Raw genomic sequence first — 20,172 nt, 5'->3', positions numbered from 1 at the left:
AGCTTCTCTGCACTGGCTCCCTGTTAAATCAAGAATAGAATTTAAAATTATTCTACTCACCTACAAAGCTCTAACTGGCCAGGCACCGTCTTATCTAAAGGAACTTATAGTTCCATATTACCCAACTAGAGAGCTGCGCTCAATCAATGCTGGGTTACTTGTGCTTCCTAGAGTATATAAAAGTAGGATGGGAGCCAGAGCCTTCCGTTATCAGGCTCCTCTTCTGTGGAACCAGGTTCCAGTTTCAGTCCGGGGGGCAGACACACTCACCACTTTTAAGAGTAGGCTTAAGACCTTCCTTTTTGATAGCGCTTATAGTTAGGGCTGGTTCAGGTTCGCCTTGGTCCAGCCCCTAGATATGCTGCTATATGCCTAGACAGCCGGGGGACTACCTAGGATACACTGAGCTCCTCTCTCCTCTTCTCTCCCTCCTTCTTTATGTATTAATCTCCTATTTATGCACATTACTAATTTTGCTTCTTCCCCAGAGTCCTTGTGCTTTCTCGCCTCGCAGGTTCCCATGAATCAGGGTTATATTTGGACTGTCATCGTGACACCCACTGCTACTACCACTATCATTATTAGTCACATTACTATTATTATTCCCTGTACTATTACGCTTATTGACTTTGCTTCTACCCTGGAGTCTTTGTGCTTTCTCGCTTTGCAGGTTTCCATGAATCATTGTGGCACCTGGACCGTAGTCGTGCCTCCTGCTGTGAGCCGGCTGACACCCACTGCTACTTCGATTATTATTATTAGTCACATTACTATTACTATTCCCTATTTCAGAATTATAATTCTACTATAATTGCTGCTGTTATTATAAGTAGTCTTAATTTTTTCCTTCGTTACTCTGCTTGCTACTCCTATTATATGAATCATTTATGTCATATACATTGAATGTGTTGTAACTCTGTTATGTTGTTCATTCTGTACACATGACATCTATTGCATTCTGTCCATCCTGGGAGAAGGATCCCTCCTCTGTCACTCTCCCATAGATTTCTTCCTTTTGTCTCCCTGTTAAAGGGTTTTTTTTAGGGGAGTTTTTCCTGTGCCGATGTGAGGGTTCCGGGACAGAGGATATCACATGTGTACAGATTGTAAACCCCTCTTTTAGCTCTGTTTTTGGTCTCCACAAACTCCTAGGAGAAATATCTGCCTGTAGAGCCGCTAAATGCTCCAATATTTTCACCAACTAGTCTCTAACTGTGTCTGTCTGCTGAGCAGGTAGTGTACAGTGTTTTTTTAGAGCTTTGTTACTGAGAGAAAATGAGGTTGATGAGAGCGCAGAGACTGAAATCAAATCAGTCTTTGCAGGGTGTAAAATCAAAACAATGAGCTAAAAAGATACCAAGAACCCCCATATAACTCAGGGGACATGCAGAGTTGGTGGTAATTATTTACAATATAAAGTAATTGGTTAATAAACATATATTGATTATATTGACTAAACAATATCATCCTGCTGTCTTCTTGTTGTTCACAGAAAGATTCAACCTAATCACTCAGTATAGTCCTCCTCAGGATCGGAAAGTTTGAAACGTGATAGGAACAGAAAACTACATAAATATTCTTAAATTCTGCATTATTTGCTGAAAGTGTTATTAGAAAAGTTATTGGAAAGAGACATGTCTCTTCTTTCTCACAAAATTATGCATTTAAATACTGTCTTCTTATTATAGTATCAGTTATACATGTCCATAAAACCACCTCTATAATTGTTTTATAATTATGTTCTTTAACTGTTTTACTATCACTGAAATTAATACTTTTCTATCCATGAAAGCTCTTATGTTTTTTTTGTTAAAGGTTATGTCTAGTTGTGCTTATTGTTGTTGAGGACGCCTTTGAAAATGACGTGGTACATCTCGAGTGGTTTTCCTAAAAAAATAATTTCCACCGAAATACTTAATTTTGTAAATGACCGTGCAAAGCAGCGGTTGTGATATTAATACATTTTTTGCGTCTATCTGAGAAATCAAACTATTGATTGATCTGTAATAGGTGAGACCAGTAGCTGAGACCAATGCAAGTTACAAGAGTAAATACCGTGACTAGTCCAAGATAAACAGAAAAACAACAACAACATACGTCTCAAGACCAGACTTCAGTACTACAGGTCTGACTTTGGTTACCCATCTCTGTAAACAAGATCCTTGAACCCTAGAATCAACGTGTCCCGTTGTGACAGACTGGAGCCGTGTGTGTGTGTGTGTGTGTGTGTGTGTGTGTGTGTGTGTGTGTGTGTGTGTGTGTGTGTGTGTGTGTGTGTGTGTGTGTGTGAATTCACACGCAGTAAAGTCGCTCATTTCCACACCAAAGTTTGGTATCTGGGGGGATTTATTTCATTTTCATGATTGTCCATTAACATGGTTGCTGTAGATGTAATAGTTTATGAATGCGAGACCAGACACGTACACCGATATCACTCGAGTCACCAGTACATTGCTTAACAGTATGCTTATATACAATTTCAAGTTACAATGGACAGTGATGGGCAAGATGTTGAGGCAATGCAGATTGGAGTTAATTCAATTTAAGTATGTCTGATTAGCTTCTGACTGGCTTAAAAGACAAACAAAAACGTAAACAATGGTGACAAACATACAGGTACATACATGAAATGTGACATCTGCATTAACCCATCCAGAAGCAGTGGCTAGGGAACAGCTTTGGGTTCAGTGTCTCGCTCAAGGACACGTCAGCATACAGACAATATTAGCTGGTGATCAAACCACCAACACTGTGGCAATCTTTGCTGATGGATAAATGTGTGAGTGAAAACTTACACTTACAAGTTTTTCCATCAAAACAAAGAAACAAACATGGAAGATGGTGGAAATAATATAGCTCCAATAAAAAAATATGTGGAAAATATATTTGACACTAAATGTTATATGAACAAAAAAATGTATATAGTACCAAGATTCTATTAGAATCATAAATGGCACCATACAAATGTATTCAAATAATTGTGATAAAATGAATACAAACCTTTCTCAGAAAGACCCAGAACATATGCATATAAAATAAAAAAACATTGCTTTCATATTAGTCACTAATAAGTTGTATATGGGTATACAATCAAATTGGATTTATTTGGTGATTAGATGACAAATAGAAAAAGCAAAGGACAGAAATGAATCCCTATTTCTTCTGTTTTACACAATGAAACACAACACTTAACAAGGTGGGAAAGCAGGCCTAGCTGCTTTTGATTGAGTGTTTGACAGCAACAGCAATCCTTGTTTAGGTCAAATTATGCGTTTAAAGCTTCAGACAGCAAAATGTTACACAACAGAACAACTTCATATCTGAATGTCAGTAGGTCTAACCCTTAACTGGCAATGACCAGCACTGCTAGTGGTGCTGTTAAATTGTAACAAATTATCCTACAAGTGTTTCTATTATTTCTTTCCACCATTTTTATACCAAAGAGGGAAAGCTAAAGAACAAACAGCAGGGATGCCACGGTGAGAATATTTCCCCACCAATTAATAGAACATTTTGACAAAATCAGTGTAACCAGCTACACTGGACATTTTACAAGAACAGATTTCTCAGATGGCGCTGAATATCTGCTAAACGTTGGATGACTGTGTGTCTGGCCTCTCCTGCATGGAGCAGTCACCTTTAGTGACCATCACACCACTGAGTATCCAGGGCTCACCAATAAGGATTGCCCAGGGTAAGTGAAATGCCAGGTCGGGCTAGCAGATCTAGCAACTCAAAAATAATTAAACACAATGGGCCTCATTCACAGACTGCCAATTAGTCTATTTGACTTAATCTGCTTATGTTCAGTTAATGCTACCTAATTAGCACATTAAAGCTACTAAAGTTAACTCATTATACCAATTGGACAGTAAAAGAGATACAAACCATGATTAATGCAGACTGCTACACTGATACACTCCAATCCTCTCACCCATACTCAGTCAGAAAAGACTCCACTGTCAACAACTCGCAGCATAAAGGTTAAGACAGTGGCTGGTGGAGACGACAGGAAGGAAACGTACAACATATCATATCAGCACGAAACAGTACTTCCTTGCTGGTGCCAAAAAGTAGAGCACATGAGGATCTGTAAAGAGAAATATGTCAACAGTGAAGAAATGGAAACATGGGGCAACATCACAGCTGATCAGTTTTGTTCTTTGTGTGTGTCTGTCACACATAATCTTTTTTTTTTATGCTTTCCTCTCCTTGTTTCACAGTGACGGCTGGAGAAAAGGCACGCTGCAGATTTTACCACAAACCTGTCTTCCTTATTATCATCCTGGCCTCACGCTCTTCTCAACGAATGTATTTTTGCATGCATGCCTTCAGACGCACATGTCTACAATGCCCTCGTCAGTGATCACAAGTGGAGTCTTGAGCCCTGGAGCCATGTCCTGCATCTTCACCCGCTCCAAGTCAAAAGGGCTCTGCCCAGAGGCCCTCGCGGAGGAACGGCTGGTGTGGGGCTGCTGCAGGTTGGAGCTGCCCCCCGTGGAGTACACTCCTGAGTCTCCACTGCCACCGCTGTCCTGACGACTGTGTCTGCCACTGGAGAAGATACATTTATTCATTCACTTGCTGACAAAGACAGATTTATATTATGTGAACCCTGTGAGGTGAAACACTGGCTGAGTCACTGACACACACAAAGTCACACACAGAGTCACACACAGACAGACAGAACTACTGAGCTGATGTAGCTTTGGAGATAAACTGACCTGCTGTCAGGCTCCTGCAGGGCCTCAGGAGGAGGGTTGTGGATTTCCAGGACCGGTAGCTCCGAACAGACGGTCACCTTATCAAACAACAGCTCTGAGTCTGAATCCGGGGTGAGGAGGCGAGGAATGTCGGACCCAGATGAGTCACAAAGATACTGGAGGGAGGAGCAGGGGAGAGAGATCGACATGAGACGCTCTGGTGGAATATATAAACTTTAGCGAGATAAATTCAAAGAATTCAAACCCGGAAATGCAGCTGATTTTCTCACTTTCAAGTGTGGATAGTCAGCAGCTAGATCTATAGGCTAGAGATGTGTTCTTTCACCATCATCATCATCATTTATAGAATAATAACAAAACCCATGTTCTCTCTTTAAATGTCAGAAATGTCAAAAACTAGATTTGCCTGCTGTCTGCACACAGCTAAAGCTCCTGTGTTCTGTGGCTGCATACCTGGAAGGGTGTAGGCAGCTGGACGGACGGGAACAACGTTGCCTTAAGAGTCTTGTAGCACCAAAAGGAGCTGTAGATTGAGAGCAGCATGACCAGGAAGCAGATCACCAAAGAGACCAGGAAGTAGCCGAAGATCTGCCACCACAGAGTGGCACCTGTTAAATTTACACAGGTACATAGATTATATCATATTTGAGTATAGTTGCATCTGTCATCACCCACACAGACTGACACTGGAGAATACAAACATGGAGAAATTAATGTATTAGAGGTTACAGATGCCTCTGCAGCATTCTTTGTTACATGTGACTTGCTATTTCAATCCCAAACCAGATATTTTAGCAAGGATGAAACATCAGCACACAGACCTCATGGAGTCCCAAACGGCACTCTGCATCCAGCTCTGTCACCAGCCTCAACATGTTGAGCGGTTTAGACTGACAGTTAAGGCCTGGTCACATAGGAAAGTGGTCCAGCAAAATGAATCAGCATGTTGTGACCAGCCCTCTGGAGCCAAAGTGAAAACACGTGCCACCCCTCACACAATAAGATTGACTTGAAATTTGACTCACAAGATAAATGTCCTATTGCCAATATTTTTTTAAATCCCCTCCTAAACCATACCCTTGTTTGCTACCAAATTTTCTGAGGAGTAAAAATAGGAATATTATTATCAGAAGTTATCAAAATCTGTGGACATCTTTAAAATTAGTTTTTGAGATCAGACCAATGAACTTCAAACATGCGTGGCTCAGCACATAAACAGACTTAGATCAACAACCCTTAGGCCAATCTCCCAAAAACTAGCACATGTCCACAAGAGTGACTGACACATTCTCTGAAAGTTGTATTAAAAAACCCCACCGGGGCGTTACTAATGCAAAAAGGGGCGTGGCCTAACACGAATCGGACGTTAAAACAGAAACATTTTGTCCAATCATCACATAACTTGCAGGATATGTCTACGAGAGAATCTGAAACATACCTTTACAATCATCCTCCAGGATGCCATACAAATGTGACAGTTTCAGAAGACAGGTTAAACAAACTCTGGGCCGGACCCTGAACTCCTAGTTGACAAACCCTGAGATGTAAAAAATCAGTCTTTGGTTCCAAAACATCTGATCAGAGTTTGATCAATCAACTCTGAGTTTGTTCACCTGGAGTTTAGCTCTTGTGTGGTGAATAAAAAAATGCCATCTTCAATGGAGCTCTGATATCATGAGTCACCATAGCAACAGGTAAACAAAAGGAAGAGCCTCCATTTTAATTTAGTGGATTTAGAGAGATTAATGCAGACCAGCTATGTATGGACTGTGCACATTTATCTTTAAACAAGATCCCGAGTCAGAGAGGGGAAAAGTGTCAATAAGTGATCACAATAATGTTTTAAAGATTATTGTCCATTAATTCATCATTTAACAGACTATGATAAAGTGGTGAAATCTGCCTGTGTATTAGACTGTAGCCTACATTACATCTTAGATTTGTTCAGCTGTAATCTGAGGGGGACAAAACACGGGAGCAGACAACTGAAGAGGAAAAGTATAGTGCAGTACAGGATATACCCTCTGAAGTACAGTAAACCTTCAATATACGCTTTGACACAGACTGAATGAATGAGGAAATAAAACAGCACGTCTGTCTCTGTAAGAGGGAGGAGACAGTGTTAAAAACACCTGCCAGTGGTTTGGTTAGGTTAGGTTCACAGAGTAAATTACCATGGTAACAGACCCAGAGTTTAAGTTACTTCTCTTTCTGAAACTAAAAAAATCTTCTTCACTAAACCTGCTTTGTGCAAATTTAGCCATAAACTAAATCCAATTCAATTAATTTCAATCTATTTTGTATAGCCCAAAATCACAAATTAGCCTCAGAGGTCTTTACAATCTGTAAAAAAAATAAGACATCTTCTGTCCTGGGATCCTCAACATCAACACAGGAAAAACTCCCCTAAACAAAAACCTTAACAGGGAAAAAAGAAACCTATGGGAGAGCAACAGAGGAGGGGTCCTTCTCCCAGGATGGACAGGATGCAATAGATGTGTACAGAATAAATCAATAACAATTTATCCAAACATTACCAAACTTGCAGAATATTTTAATTAAGATGTTAAAACATGCCCCAAAAAATGCCAAGACTTATGACTGGCGGGACTTTGAGTCTGCAAGCCGGAGACCCATCTGCTTCTTAAAGCTTTGATTTTGATCCCAGGTCTTTATGCTATCGTGACATTTTCACAATTTTGGCATAGACTTGGTACCGAAGTAAAAGGTTTACATGACATCCCTAATTTGGACAACAGAAATTTGTGGAATGACTTATTAATAATATTAACACAATATGTCCCACCCATATATGATAATACATAACATTGAGTTAATACCCTGCCTTTTAATGTGTGTACTTTACTACTCGGTCCAGACCACTGTACTGCAGCCCACCACTTTATAGAATATTCCCAGCATCGGGCAGTTACCTTCGGTCTGCATGCAGCGGGGTGAGGTGAAGCTGCTGTTCTTGCTGTAGAAGTCGTTGCATGACTGGATGCTCACACAGTAACAAGTCCAGGCCTTCAGGTTTGGCAAAGTCACCATGTTAGCACTGCTTTTCACCATCTGATTTCTTAAGGCCTGAAGGACAGATGGGAGAGGTGAGAACTTTAGGGAGGCTACTTCACTTAGCTGGGCCTCCTAACACAAGGTGTCTATTCAGATGACCATTACAGTCACTTTATAGCTATATTTTAGAGACTATCAAAAATCTGTGAAAAAAAACCTTTAACAGGGAGACAAAAGGAAGAAACCTATGGGAGAGCGACAGAGGAGGGATCCTTCTCCCAGGATGGACAGAATGCAATAAATGTCATGTGTACAGAATGAACAAAATAACAGAGTTACAACACATTCAATGTATATGACATAAATGATTCATATAATCGTATGGTGGCATAATAGTATTTTGCCACCATTGTCTCACAAAATCCTATTGGAAACACAGCGTTTGGGCATACTGTGTTGACCCCATGCAAAAACAGGAAGCGGGATAGTAGCAGTGCAAGTATTCAACTGAGATTCTTCAAAAAGTAATAATTAACTGTGTATATCTCTGCAGCACATGCAATTTTAACGCACGGGCAAATGTGATGATATTAATGTTCTAGGCTGTTCATAATGCTGTTTTTTTTAAAAAATCTTTTGTGCATGCTGTGGCTTTCATCCAAGTCATTAGACAGACTCGTCAGCTCTGCTTCAACTCTGGGTTATTTTAAGACGTACTTTAGTAACCTGCGTCTTCCTCGTCAAACCAGTTAAACACATACATACTGGCTGCATTATATAATAGCAGGTGGCAGAAAAGAATTGTGCGATAAAAGAACTCGTGCTCTGTTATGTGAGATTCACCTGCCTTGTTGCACAGACAGGAAACAGCTCTGCAAGCCGTACAGGCCACAAGTTTAAACCAACAAAACAACCCCCTGCTGAATATGCAGAAACACAGAAACCAGGTGCTTTGCTGGAGTGTGAGCGTACCACTTGATATTGTGGCTGCTGCACTTTCGGGTTTAACCAGGTGTCTTTAGGGACTGAAACGATAAAAAGGGAAGTGGGAAACTTGGGTATTTCCGCCCGATGTAAAATGTTTGTGTGGATATGTCTATCAGTATGACAATCCATCCATCCATCATCCATCCATCCATCTTCCGTAACCGCTTATCCAGTTAAGGGTCGCGGGGGTGCTGGAGCCGATCCCAGCTGTCAATGGGCGAAGGCAGGGTACACCCTGGACAGGTCGCCAGCCTATCACAGGGCTATGACAATATCAATCGATATTAAATAGATCTGCTATACAAACAAGGCTGCTAAAAGTATGCAAGACACCTGTATAAAAGTTTCTTCAAAGCAATATAGTATGCAAGGCCTAGTGTTTGTAAGAGGGATGAGAGATGAGTTCCAGAGATGCGTTTTTCTACCTGTGTGTCTACAGAGCATTCCCAGTAGAGGATGTGGTAATATATGTTGGGAAGACTTTCTTTCATGGAGATGTTGTTGTTGGTCAGAGGATCAGAGATGAAAATGTCCAGGTCACTTCCAGCAGGAGAAAGATCCACTTTGGTTGGAGGACCCAAATTAGCTAACAGGAGCAGAAAGAGGAAAGGATAGATTAGAGGCCTTTCTTTTGTAAACCTATTTCATAGTAATTTAACAAGATTAACATATAGTGTGTTAAGAATCAATAACACATCTGAAGACCTCAAACTGGGCCCTGAGAAGTTGTGCTGCTGATCTTTTCTGACATTTTTAGACTAAATGATTAATCAAGAAAACAATTTACACTCATTGATGAGCAAAACAATAGTTAGTTGCAGCTCTAATCAAAACAGCTTCCTAGTCTTCAGACAGTCAGATCAGGTTCCTTAAGGTCCAGCAGTCCTATGTTTAGAAATGTTTTTAGTAATCTGCTTATGCTTTTAGTGCATGTTAGTTAATGTTAAGGTTAGCTTAAGTCTCAAGCTCTGCACTGCTCTCATACAGCGGTTACAGAAGATAAAGCTGTCCCAACCAGTGTTGCTCACTTGAGGGGTCAGACCACAAGAACAAACTGAATACTTGTGGCAAATGTGTCGCATAATGTTATATAACATAACATATTTCATGTGATTACAGCAGGAACATCAGTAAAGCAGTTTGCATTGATCTAAAAATGATTCTTTATAATGTATGCTAATAAACTTTCTCCTTCAGTCCATTAAATCCCTGCAGCTGTGTGAAGGCAGAAGTACACAGATGATAATTCTGCAGCCTCTGATTGGAGAATTGCTGCTCCAGAGCGCAGTGCGATCTTAACGGTTTGTTAAGTCATTTTTGTCATGCTTCGCCGTGATTGGCTCAGTCGTTTGACAGCCATGACACCAGTGATGTGACCAGCTTAGAGTTTTTTTTATTGAATCACCAAATTCCCTAATCTATCTTCCATATCATCCCGCCCATTTCCATGTAGATCCCTTGCAGCTACATGAACCACAATAGCAGATGAGTATGGAAACGCCCACATGGTCCGTTCGCCCAGATATACTGCTTTATGCTGGCTGTTTGAGCTTGCACCTTTGAAAAACCATAACCCTGTTATCTGATCTTAGTTTGTCATTGTGTGGGTTGCTGCAAAGTGCACATTAGGAAAATATTATACACATTTAGAATCAGTTTTTGTAAACAACAAACAAATCAAAAGGTAGCTCCTCTTCAGCAGTGTGCTACGAGCAGTATGAGGTTTAAACTAGAGATGCACTGATTGATCGGCAGCTGATCAAAAATGGCTCTTCTGCTGACAGCACAGAACTAAACAGCTAACGATAACCGAGGTTGCACTGATTTGATTATGATGCGTTCAAGCTCTACTCAGTAAAATGAGTATAGGGCCAAGGTAGATAACACTATCATGATGGGTACAAATGTAGTTTTTATTGAAACTTGAATGAATCCAGTTGTTTAAGGAGTTTTCACAGCAACAAAACTAGATATTAGAGAGGGAGTTATGAGCCGTTTAACTTCCAAACACTAGCTTTAAGCAATTTATAATACATTATTAAAACTATTAATGCCAAGATGTTTTTTCATTCAAAGCACACATTTAAATAAAATATAATCATTTCTTGAATTGTGTGTTTTTATGCAAAGAACCGCTATAGATGCCAATAACAAAGTAAAAAAGGATAATTTTTGACAGTTCACACTGACCAGGACAGTTAAATATATTTTTTAGAAGGGTGGTAAAAAATCTGTCCTGGTCCTTGGAAATGGCAGGTCAGACTAAAAAAGATGTTAGTCTAGTTTAACCTTCTCTTTCAATTACATCTGTCTGTGTGATTTTATTGGCTGTGTTCAGTCATGTTGGAGGTCACCTTTCATGACATCGCTCACAGCTCTATCAACATCTCTTTGTGGTTATACACACTTTTGTGCAGTTGTCTGAATTGTTTTGGATGGGTTGTGGTGCACCACTTGAGATTACATCGCTACGGGCTAGTGTGTAACACGTGTTTCTTGTGAAGCTTAAGTACCTGCCTAAACATTCAGAGGGACTCTCTCTCGTCCCAATCTCCTGCCTCCTCTCAATTCATCTTTATGTCACCCTTCTCTCTTACCATCTTCATCAGGGCAGAATTCCTTCTGCACCCAGTCTGAGACATGCCCGTTCACGTTGGCTTGTACACGAAGTACATAGATGCCCAGGTAGTACAGACTGGACTCTGTAAGGTCACATGACCTACGCGACGTCTTCTCACACGCAGTGTTCCAGATCGGACTCTTTTTTGTAGACCTCAGCTTGAACTTCCTGAGGGAGCAAAAATAACAAATGTAAGGCAATAATCATCGTAACTGAAAGTACTGATAGTCTTTAAATAGAAATCCTCAATTTAAATAGAAAGGAAATAGAATTGTTAGTCTGGGATGCTAACTGCTTACTTGGTATAAGACTGGTCTAAATCTGTATTTATGTCTGCACAAGTACAAGACATCTCATTAGTTCATCACTTGAAAATAGCATATGCAAATCAAAATAAAATAGGATCCATCATCCACACTGCAGTTTGTACATCATTTTGCTGGCTATGATCCAAATTTTGTCTCATTTTGTTGGTGAAGGCTTTAAGTCGTTTCCTGTAGTTGGTTGGATTCCATTTAGACCTCATCACAAGTCTCCTGGGGGACAACCGAAACTCTCATGCATTAACTCACACTACCAAAGCTCGAAAGATCAGACAGCGCTGGATCAAAAAAAACAAAAAAAACAGCACTGTCTGTGAGGTTGTGATGCTCATTGTAAAGCAAACCAAACTGGAAGTTGGATAAATGTTACTTAAGAGTAACTTATATGGGTTTATTGTGTTGGGAGCATTATAGTGTTCAGAGATGTGTATGACACATCCTTATTTTGCAGGTTGAACGTTTTTATTATTCTTTTAGCTAATTATTCCAAAAGCTATTACAATTCCTCTTGTGGGAAACTTAAATGTCTTTACCAACTTTTATAGTATTCCTTCCATCCGCTGTTGAAATATTTAACTCTGGACCAAAGTGGTGAACTGGCAAACATTGCCATTTGAGCCCCATAGCTAATGTTGCAAACACCTCTCGGGACATAAATACTTCCTATTTGTTTTATAAGCTGTCATCTTGGTTACCATTGTTAGACTAAAGCTGTGCAGGTAAATCACCTGAGAGCTTGTGACAACAAACCTGCTTCTCTGCCTCAGAAACGCCGGTTTCTCTTCCTCGTGTGTGTTAGGGCTGTCGCCATTCTCCAAATCCAAATTTTGATTTGATCTTCATCTCCTCCATTTACATTTTTTAATACTTCTCCAAAAAGGAGATGCTACATGGTACTATGATAACATTTTGGAAAGTACCATACTGAGTCTATATGGTCAAATGTAAATAATTGATTTAAAATGTAATAACAATAACCATTTCACCAGTCAACTGGAAACAACTGGTTGAACTAGAAACAAATAGAAGATCCACTAGAGGCCAGGAGGGTACTTTACCACAACAGCTGGAGATTACCCTGAGTTAACGAGCTACTACCGAATGCACCATGAAGTCCCTGTCGGCGCCAAATAAAAAGCCACGTAGACTTGCAAGTGATTTTAAGTGTAGGGTGTTCGTCTATGAAGCGTTAGCTGTTCACGTATCTTACTGGGAAGGCCAAACATGTCCAGACATTGACTTCAGGGAAGCACAAGGAATTTTTAGTTCTGTTGTTTCTCCGTCATCTTTGTCCCCAGCAGTGGCCATAGTGTCTCAAAAAGTGCAGCTGCAGGCTGCCGGTAAGCGTCGTCTTTCAAGTTTATTCTTTTTTTTTTTTTTTTTTTTTTTTTGGACACGCAAGTAGTTAGGGATGGGGAAAAAAAAATAGACGGAGACATGCTTTTGACTTCAAACGTCAAAATGGAAAGCTTATTTCAATTGCTTCTCAATTTAGAATCAAAATGGTGACCCCCTAATGCATGTATGCTTGAGTGAGACTTACGCCACATATTGTGTGGTGAAGTTGACAGCGTGACTCTCTGATGAATTCTGGTCCCAATCCCAGATCAGTGTGTAATTGGTGTTCATGGTGATCATGGTCAACTTATCTGGTGGTTTCAGCTCTGCTGCTACTGAAACAGACAAGGGGAAAACCCACATGAGGACACAGTATATATTATTACATTACAACAATATTTTTCAACAAAATACAATAAATAGTAAACAGTAATTTTTCTGAACAGCTGGTCACTGTAGTATGCAGCAAATGTTACTCAAACACTAGAAAAGGTACATTTGTTGGGGTTTGTTGTTGGGTTGGGCTAATACACTTTTGTGTGTTTTGACAGTTTTTTGGAAAACAATGGAGCTTTATGGCACAGAGGAAGATATATTAGGCTTTGATACAGACTGTTCTTGTTAATAGGACCAAGTCATTGCTGGTTTGGGTCTGCACCCAACTGACTATAAGAAACATGTTGAATATGGCTAAGTGACAAATACGGGAATACTGCGCGCACACGCACACGCACACACACACGCACACACACACACACACACACACACACACACACACACACACACACACACACACACACACACACACACACACACACACACACACGCACACGCACACACACACGCACACGCACACAGGAGCTGCCCTCATTCCGCAACTCACTTTATTCATTCCTGTTTTTGTCATTCAGGGTCAGCACTGGCTAAATTTTGCAAGAACAATTTTTTTTTTTTTTTTTTTTTTACATTCCCCTTTCGTATCTGCATGCGTTATTGGATTGCTTGAGTTAAAGATAGTCCTTTATAACAGACAGTGAAACTCTGAACACAGGTGTCTTGCAGAGCCACAATTATTCATAGTTACTGACTCAGTTCCTCTCACTCGTGCAATTTTCTGTCCATTTTACCATTGTCTCAGCCACAGTGCAATTTATACCAGACATATTTCATTCCAAACTAATTCAAACCCCGACTCAGATACTGTCCCAGCAGAACTGAAACCAGAAGGGAAAACACTGTCTGAACTCTGAATAAACAGACCAAAACATGTTTGATTGAATGCTGTGAAGGCAGCATGAATTTTTGGAAGCCTACAATCCTGGATGGCAGGATTCAGAGCTTTTGAGGTAATGAGCTTAAAACAATTACATGTTGGGCTGAATAGATTTATGAGAGATTCTAACAACTCTCTCCACCAGCTGTCTGTCATTTATACTCAACAAATATCAAGCTACATGCTAGCTACCTGTCTGACACTTTTGTGTGGGAGCCACAGGTGTTTTAGTGGAAATGTTACTAAACCCAACTGTTCACGGTCAAAAACTCAAGTCTAGATAACGTCTCCTTCGCTCCCACTGACACATATTCCATTGCAGATAGAGTGTCACTAGACCTCGGTTTATCAAGGTGAGAAAAAAGGAATGACTCATACAGTGAACCATGAACTTTTCCGATAGTCTGACCTTTTAGATTATGGTTTTTGCCTATTCCAATTTATTTTCTATGAACTTTAATTGCTAGCAAGGATCCAGAATAACTTTTTTTTTTAAATGAATACAGTCCCCATACGCCCTGAAAAATAATAGCAACCATCCCGAAGTCAGTGTAAACGGTCAAAAAGTCTGTTGCGTTTGTGTTATGTTATCCTTTTACTTAGTTACTGTCATCTATAGTGGTTATTTTGCCAGAGATTCAAACTCCATACTCAAAAAGAAGAAGAAGAAAGCCTTGGGTGAATCACGCCTCTTTCACAGGATACTAAATAGGGGAAATGGAACAAGCTTCAAAACAAGCTTTTTTTAGATCACATTTCCTCTCTGCAATAGACTGAACAGCCTTACAAAGTTCTAAAATACATTAGCATTAATTGGGAACATATTTGATTAAAGAAGCGTCATACTCATTTAAGGCCCCAATATTTATTGTCCTATCATGGCTCCCCACAGTCTTGAAGCAAGAAGGCCAGATTCTGCCTTACCTACAGCTGCTAGGAAATGGCAGTAATGTGTTTACTGGTAAAAAAAAGAATGAAAGTCAAAAGCTAGGCAGACACTGATATGAGTTGACCACAGTGGCTGTTGAAGGTAGGATGGTTGCTGGTTAGCTGCTAGAGCAGTGAGTTATGAGTAAGAGCGATTGTGTTAATCTACTGATTCCATTTGATGCAATTAGACCACTCTATTTGCACAAGTCACCCTGTATCCAGACCATATACTGTATATTAGAAGAAGACGTAGTCATCTGTTTGTTGACTGTTTTGAAGCCTTGAGCTCCGCATTTTTAACCATCAACATCTTAGATTATGGCCGTCGCCATTTTGTTTTTGCAACCAGTCAACGGATATTACCATATTTGGACTGTAGAGACACCATATACGGCTCTGGTAGCTGTAGAGAGCTGTCAATCACAAGGTAAGGGATCGGACGATATATGATTATATCACGGATTGCGATAAAAACACGGCATAATAATAAATATCTTCACAAGTGACTTGAAAAAGAGCGGGGAGTGACGGACCCAACCATTAACGTTGCGACTGTTAAGCTTAGTTTATACTTGCCTTAGTCACGACCGGCGCGTCGCATTAACATGTCCGACTATAATCATGTCCGAGGACTTTACAAAGAAAGGCCTATTAGTTTTGAAATGCTTTAGAAACCGGAGGTAATTCTGATATTCAACCTTTGTTTCATTATAGTGCATGTGATACTTGACTTCTTTCTTTACAGATAAGATAAGATAAGATAAGATAAGATAAGATAATCCTTTATTAGTCCCGCAGCGGGGAAATTTGCAGACTTACAACAGCGTAGAGTAAAATGCACACAACAGACATAGTAGAAGAAGACAAGCTAAAAATAAAAAATAAAAATGAAAAATAAAAATAAAATAAAACAAGTATTATAAATAAGCAATAAAAAAAAAACAGTAGAAAAAACAACAATAACTGAAATATTATATTTACAGACAGAGAAAAAAACAACAACTATTTTAACTATTATTGCACAGTGTAATGTGTAATGTATTGCACAGGTTATTATTGTCATGTGGTCATGTGGTCTGCTGGGAGCAGAGTTGGTTACAGGGCTTGTGTAAAGGCAACAAAGGTTGGTTTATGGCGTTTCAACGGTAACACTTGTTATTTTCTGGTTTCTTGACAGTTTACGCACGCTGGCGTTTCATAGAATAATTCAACAAACAGTACGCTGAGCATAAACGCCTTAATTTGTGCTCAGGGCTCACACGCATTCTGAGGACATATAAACAAAGCTTGAACCAGACCCGCCTAAAACATTGGACCCTGTTTCGTTTAGAAAGTAATAATTATGTATTATCACAATAATGTATTAGTCATGCATAATAGTTACTTCGTTAATTTATATTTTGTATTAAGAATCTGAATCATCAAAGTAGCTTGACTAGTACCTAACTTTGTCAAATAAATGTAGTGAAGTTAAAAGTACAATATTTCCGATGTAGTGGACTAGAAGGATAAAGTAATGCTCACGTAAAGTACAAGTACCTCAAAATTGTACTTCAGTACAGTACTTGAATAAATGTACCTCATTAACTTCCACCTCTGTTAAATCAAGAGCACACAATTATTTACAGGAGTGCAACGTTCTTCATAGATCTAGCCTCTTCATTTTTTAAGTGGAGTATATTTTTTCTTCCGGGGGAGCATGGGGACCCCAAAGAGGGTGCGAGGACCACCCATCATTGTCTTAAAAATATCCTGTGGGTAAGACTGAATTACCTTATCCAAGATTGTTTGTACGTTTTCCACTAAAAAAAAGGATGTTCTCTACAAAAAGATGTATGTCCCATGCAATAGAAATATTTGTTTCTCATCAAAATGTAAGGTAAAGTGATTTATATATGTCTAAGGAGTTTTGAGCATATTTTTTTATAATTATCCAGAATATATTGTTGCAATTATTTTGTCCAGCAATCGTGACTTGAAATGTTCATACTGTCCAATGCCTACACAAGGTAACCACACCCTTGAGCATACCCTGCTTTATATCTATTTTACTCTAAAATGGGAACATCATTTACAAAATACTTGACTAGCAATTGAGACCATAATGACCAATAGATGGATGTTAAATGGCCAATCATCTGATTAAAGGACAACCGCTTTCCCTTTGAGCCACAGCGAGCCCCAGGAGAGAAGATGCACATTGGCCTCACCTTTCTGCATTGAACTAACAACCCGCGTCATAAATAACTCGTGTCAAATTTAGTTTCGACACAATATGCAAATGAACATGTGACTGATTCCTGTGCAATGTCATATCATGCCGTATTCTGGGTATAACAGGAGTTGGGTACCCAGCAAGAGAAACTGACCAATGGATAGAAACAGTTTAGTTGCTTAAATGTTACTGTTGCTCCTAAAATCAAATCCAATGCGTTTTTTTACATTTAGTTCTACAATCAATTACTTTAATCAAAATGTTTTGAAATGTCAACTGCATATTAACCTTGTACATGACTCATATATGTTTGTTTGTTTTTAAACTGTGCTGTTTACTGAACATGCTTTTCCTGCTCATGTTGTCTAAACTATTACCTTCCAAACCTTTGACTATGTTTAAACCTAATACATGAGACACTGGACATGTCATTACACCGAAGTACTTTCGGTTTCTCTGAGCAGATCAGACGATAAAGCCATGTTTTGCTCATGTCGTTTGTTGTTAGAAGCAATTGTAGTAAGGTCTTGATTAAATTAAATCAAATTAAATTCAGTTTATTTTGTATAGCCCAAAAACCTTAGCCTCGTAAATGTATTATGTCTAGCAGTTGCAGATATATTACTGTGCGCCTAGCTTCCTTTGGACATACCCAGATAACAACATGCTAATGCTAAACTAACATAACTGGATCAAGGGGGGCTTTCCTTGTTAATGTAAATATACCGTATATAGGTTAAGAAGGTGGAAGTTACCGTTAGGCCTTTAGCTTAGCTAGGTGTTAGTAGTTGCAGTTCATACCTTTAAAAGAGAAATGCACATCTAGCATTAGCTAACGCTATCACGACCACAGTAAAGGACAACACAGCTACCGTTAACACGCCAGCTTGGAACAGCGTCACAAACCAACAAACGTTCGCATCAAGAACTTACCAGCGTCGGTTTGGAGGCACCAAGAGATAAGGCAGACGTAAAAAGCAGCGGACATGGCTGATTTTCCTCGAGGTGCTGACAGTTTTTCACATACACTCATCGTCCCAGTACAGGCTCGACTCGGGCTAGCTCATTCTCAGCCGCTGCAGTAAAATCCGGAAACAGTGGGACTTTCAAAGTAAGAGCTTCTTTTCTTCTTCTCTGAGGTTTTACGGCAGGTGGTGTCTTTAACGTTGCACTACACTACTGCCGCCTTCTGGAATGAGTATTTTTCTTTTGTTGAGTCGTATTTACAGTGTCCACCACACGGATGCATTAAGAGGGGTCCACCCAAGGTGATCCAATTCACGACATAGATACAGAAATAGACAGGGTAACCTACACAGAATATCATTGAGACTTTGAGTCACATTTTCAGGACACTGAGATAACAGACTTTGACCTTTGCCCTCTAATGCCGCCAAATTCTGAATGGCTCTGCAAAAGCCTTCATAATTATCTTCATAAGGATCTAACTTGCCAGATAAGAGTAAATCATAAAGAAGACAAAACATAGCTTTTAAATGATATATTTCTGTATGAATTACAACGATAACAACATTTCTTATCAAAATACACCAACCTTTTTTGCAGTTTCTTTCTGATTGTACTTTGTTCAGAACTTTGCATTGTATTCTGTTATTGGGGCAGTTTGTAAAAAATCTCAAAACCTAAGAATTTAATTCACAACCAGAATTATTATGTATTTGATATTTTCCCACTCTTACCCCTTTGTCAATATGAACATGTTCATAACAGCTAATGAGGACCCTATTCTGTAGCGATGGTGAGATGATGTTCCCTTTTCCTAAAAGCATGGCACTTGGTATACTCATTCAGTTTGGTGCCCTGAACATCTTTTTGAAATTGAGCCATCACAGGAAAGCATTGTGGTTGACATGGCGGACATTTTTCTTTCCACCATAACCAAAGATGTATTCAGCTTCATACCCCCTGAACCAAACATGATGACATAGAAAAAAGGATTTCCACCCATATGTTTTGGTAGTCAGTGATTTGAGCTTCTGAACCAGTGCATCCTTAATCGTGGGAATTTGCTCCTTGCCTCTTCTTTTCTTTTTGAACAACTCAAGACAAGTTTGATAGGGCTAAAGAGAATTTTGAAGTACCCTATGATGGAAATGACGCACTCCATGACAATGATCGACACTGATTGGACGCACTCTATGAAAAGGTGCGTTGCTGATTCACAATGGTTTTTTTTTTTATGTTTAACGTGTCTGCTTTAGATTAGCAAACAGCACAAACCTAAAATGTGTTACTTTTTTACTAATGATTTGTTTATGATTACTTCATGATTTACTAAGGTTTCTTTGGCTAGATGACTTGCAAGACATTTGTGGTATGTTAACATAGCAATTGTTCAAAAATGTACAAACAAATGTTTTGTAGATGATTGTTTAAATATTACCTAGATGCTTATGAATGACTTATGACTGATGCTTAATGAAGTGCAGTATCTTCCCACATATTCATTTACACAATCAGATTTGTTTGAATTAGATTATACTATTATAGATTTCTCCTCTTGTGTAAAATAATCAACTTTGCATTTAATGTATGCCCAGTGCTTAGTTTTAAATGTTCCTGTTTGGAGATGTGATGTAGATGTACATGTTGGAGATGTACGGGGTGGCTGTGGCGTAGTGGAGAGCAAGGCAGTTCTCCAATCAGAGGGTCGGTGGTTCGATACCCGGCTTCGGCAGTCGATGTGTCCTTGGGCAAGACACTTAACCCCAAGTTGCTCCTGAAGG

At 39.4% G+C, this 20,172-nt stretch overlaps 1 protein-coding gene across 3 annotated transcripts; it reads right to left on the bottom strand.

Annotated features, from left to right (window-relative positions):
* Nucleotides 1-2,334: 2,334 nt before the first annotated feature.
* Nucleotides 2,335-18,517, bottom strand: LOC129104273 (interferon alpha/beta receptor 1b-like). Of its 3 annotated transcripts, XR_008531794.1 has the most exons (9): nt 18,359-18,517; nt 13,213-13,342; nt 11,324-11,514; nt 9,152-9,312; nt 7,658-7,811; nt 5,178-5,332; nt 4,725-4,879; nt 4,266-4,554; nt 2,335-4,090 (listed from the first exon to the last, which is right to left on the bottom strand). XR_008531794.1 is itself a non-coding variant. In XM_054614867.1 (8 exons), the coding sequence occupies exons 1-8, from the start codon at nt 18,456-18,458 to the stop codon at nt 4,332-4,334; spliced, it is 1,269 nt and encodes a 422-aa protein (XP_054470842.1). In that variant the 5' UTR covers nt 18,459-18,517; the 3' UTR covers nt 2,335-4,331. The 3 variants fall into 3 exon arrangements, 2 of the variants coding, with proteins under 2 accessions (XP_054470842.1, XP_054470843.1); XM_054614867.1 differs by having other exon boundaries at nt 2,335-4,554; XM_054614868.1 differs by having other exon boundaries at nt 2,335-4,554; nt 13,213-13,339.
* Between the last annotated feature and the right edge of the window lie 1,655 nt (nt 18,518-20,172).

The sequence above is a fragment of the Anoplopoma fimbria genome, chromosome 16 (assembly GCF_027596085.1).
Source record: "Anoplopoma fimbria isolate UVic2021 breed Golden Eagle Sablefish chromosome 16, Afim_UVic_2022, whole genome shotgun sequence".
Taxonomy (NCBI): Eukaryota; Metazoa; Chordata; class Actinopteri; order Perciformes; family Anoplopomatidae; genus Anoplopoma; species Anoplopoma fimbria.
The sequence above is the reverse complement of the archived record's forward strand: the minus strand, read 5'-3'. Positions and strand labels throughout refer to the sequence as shown.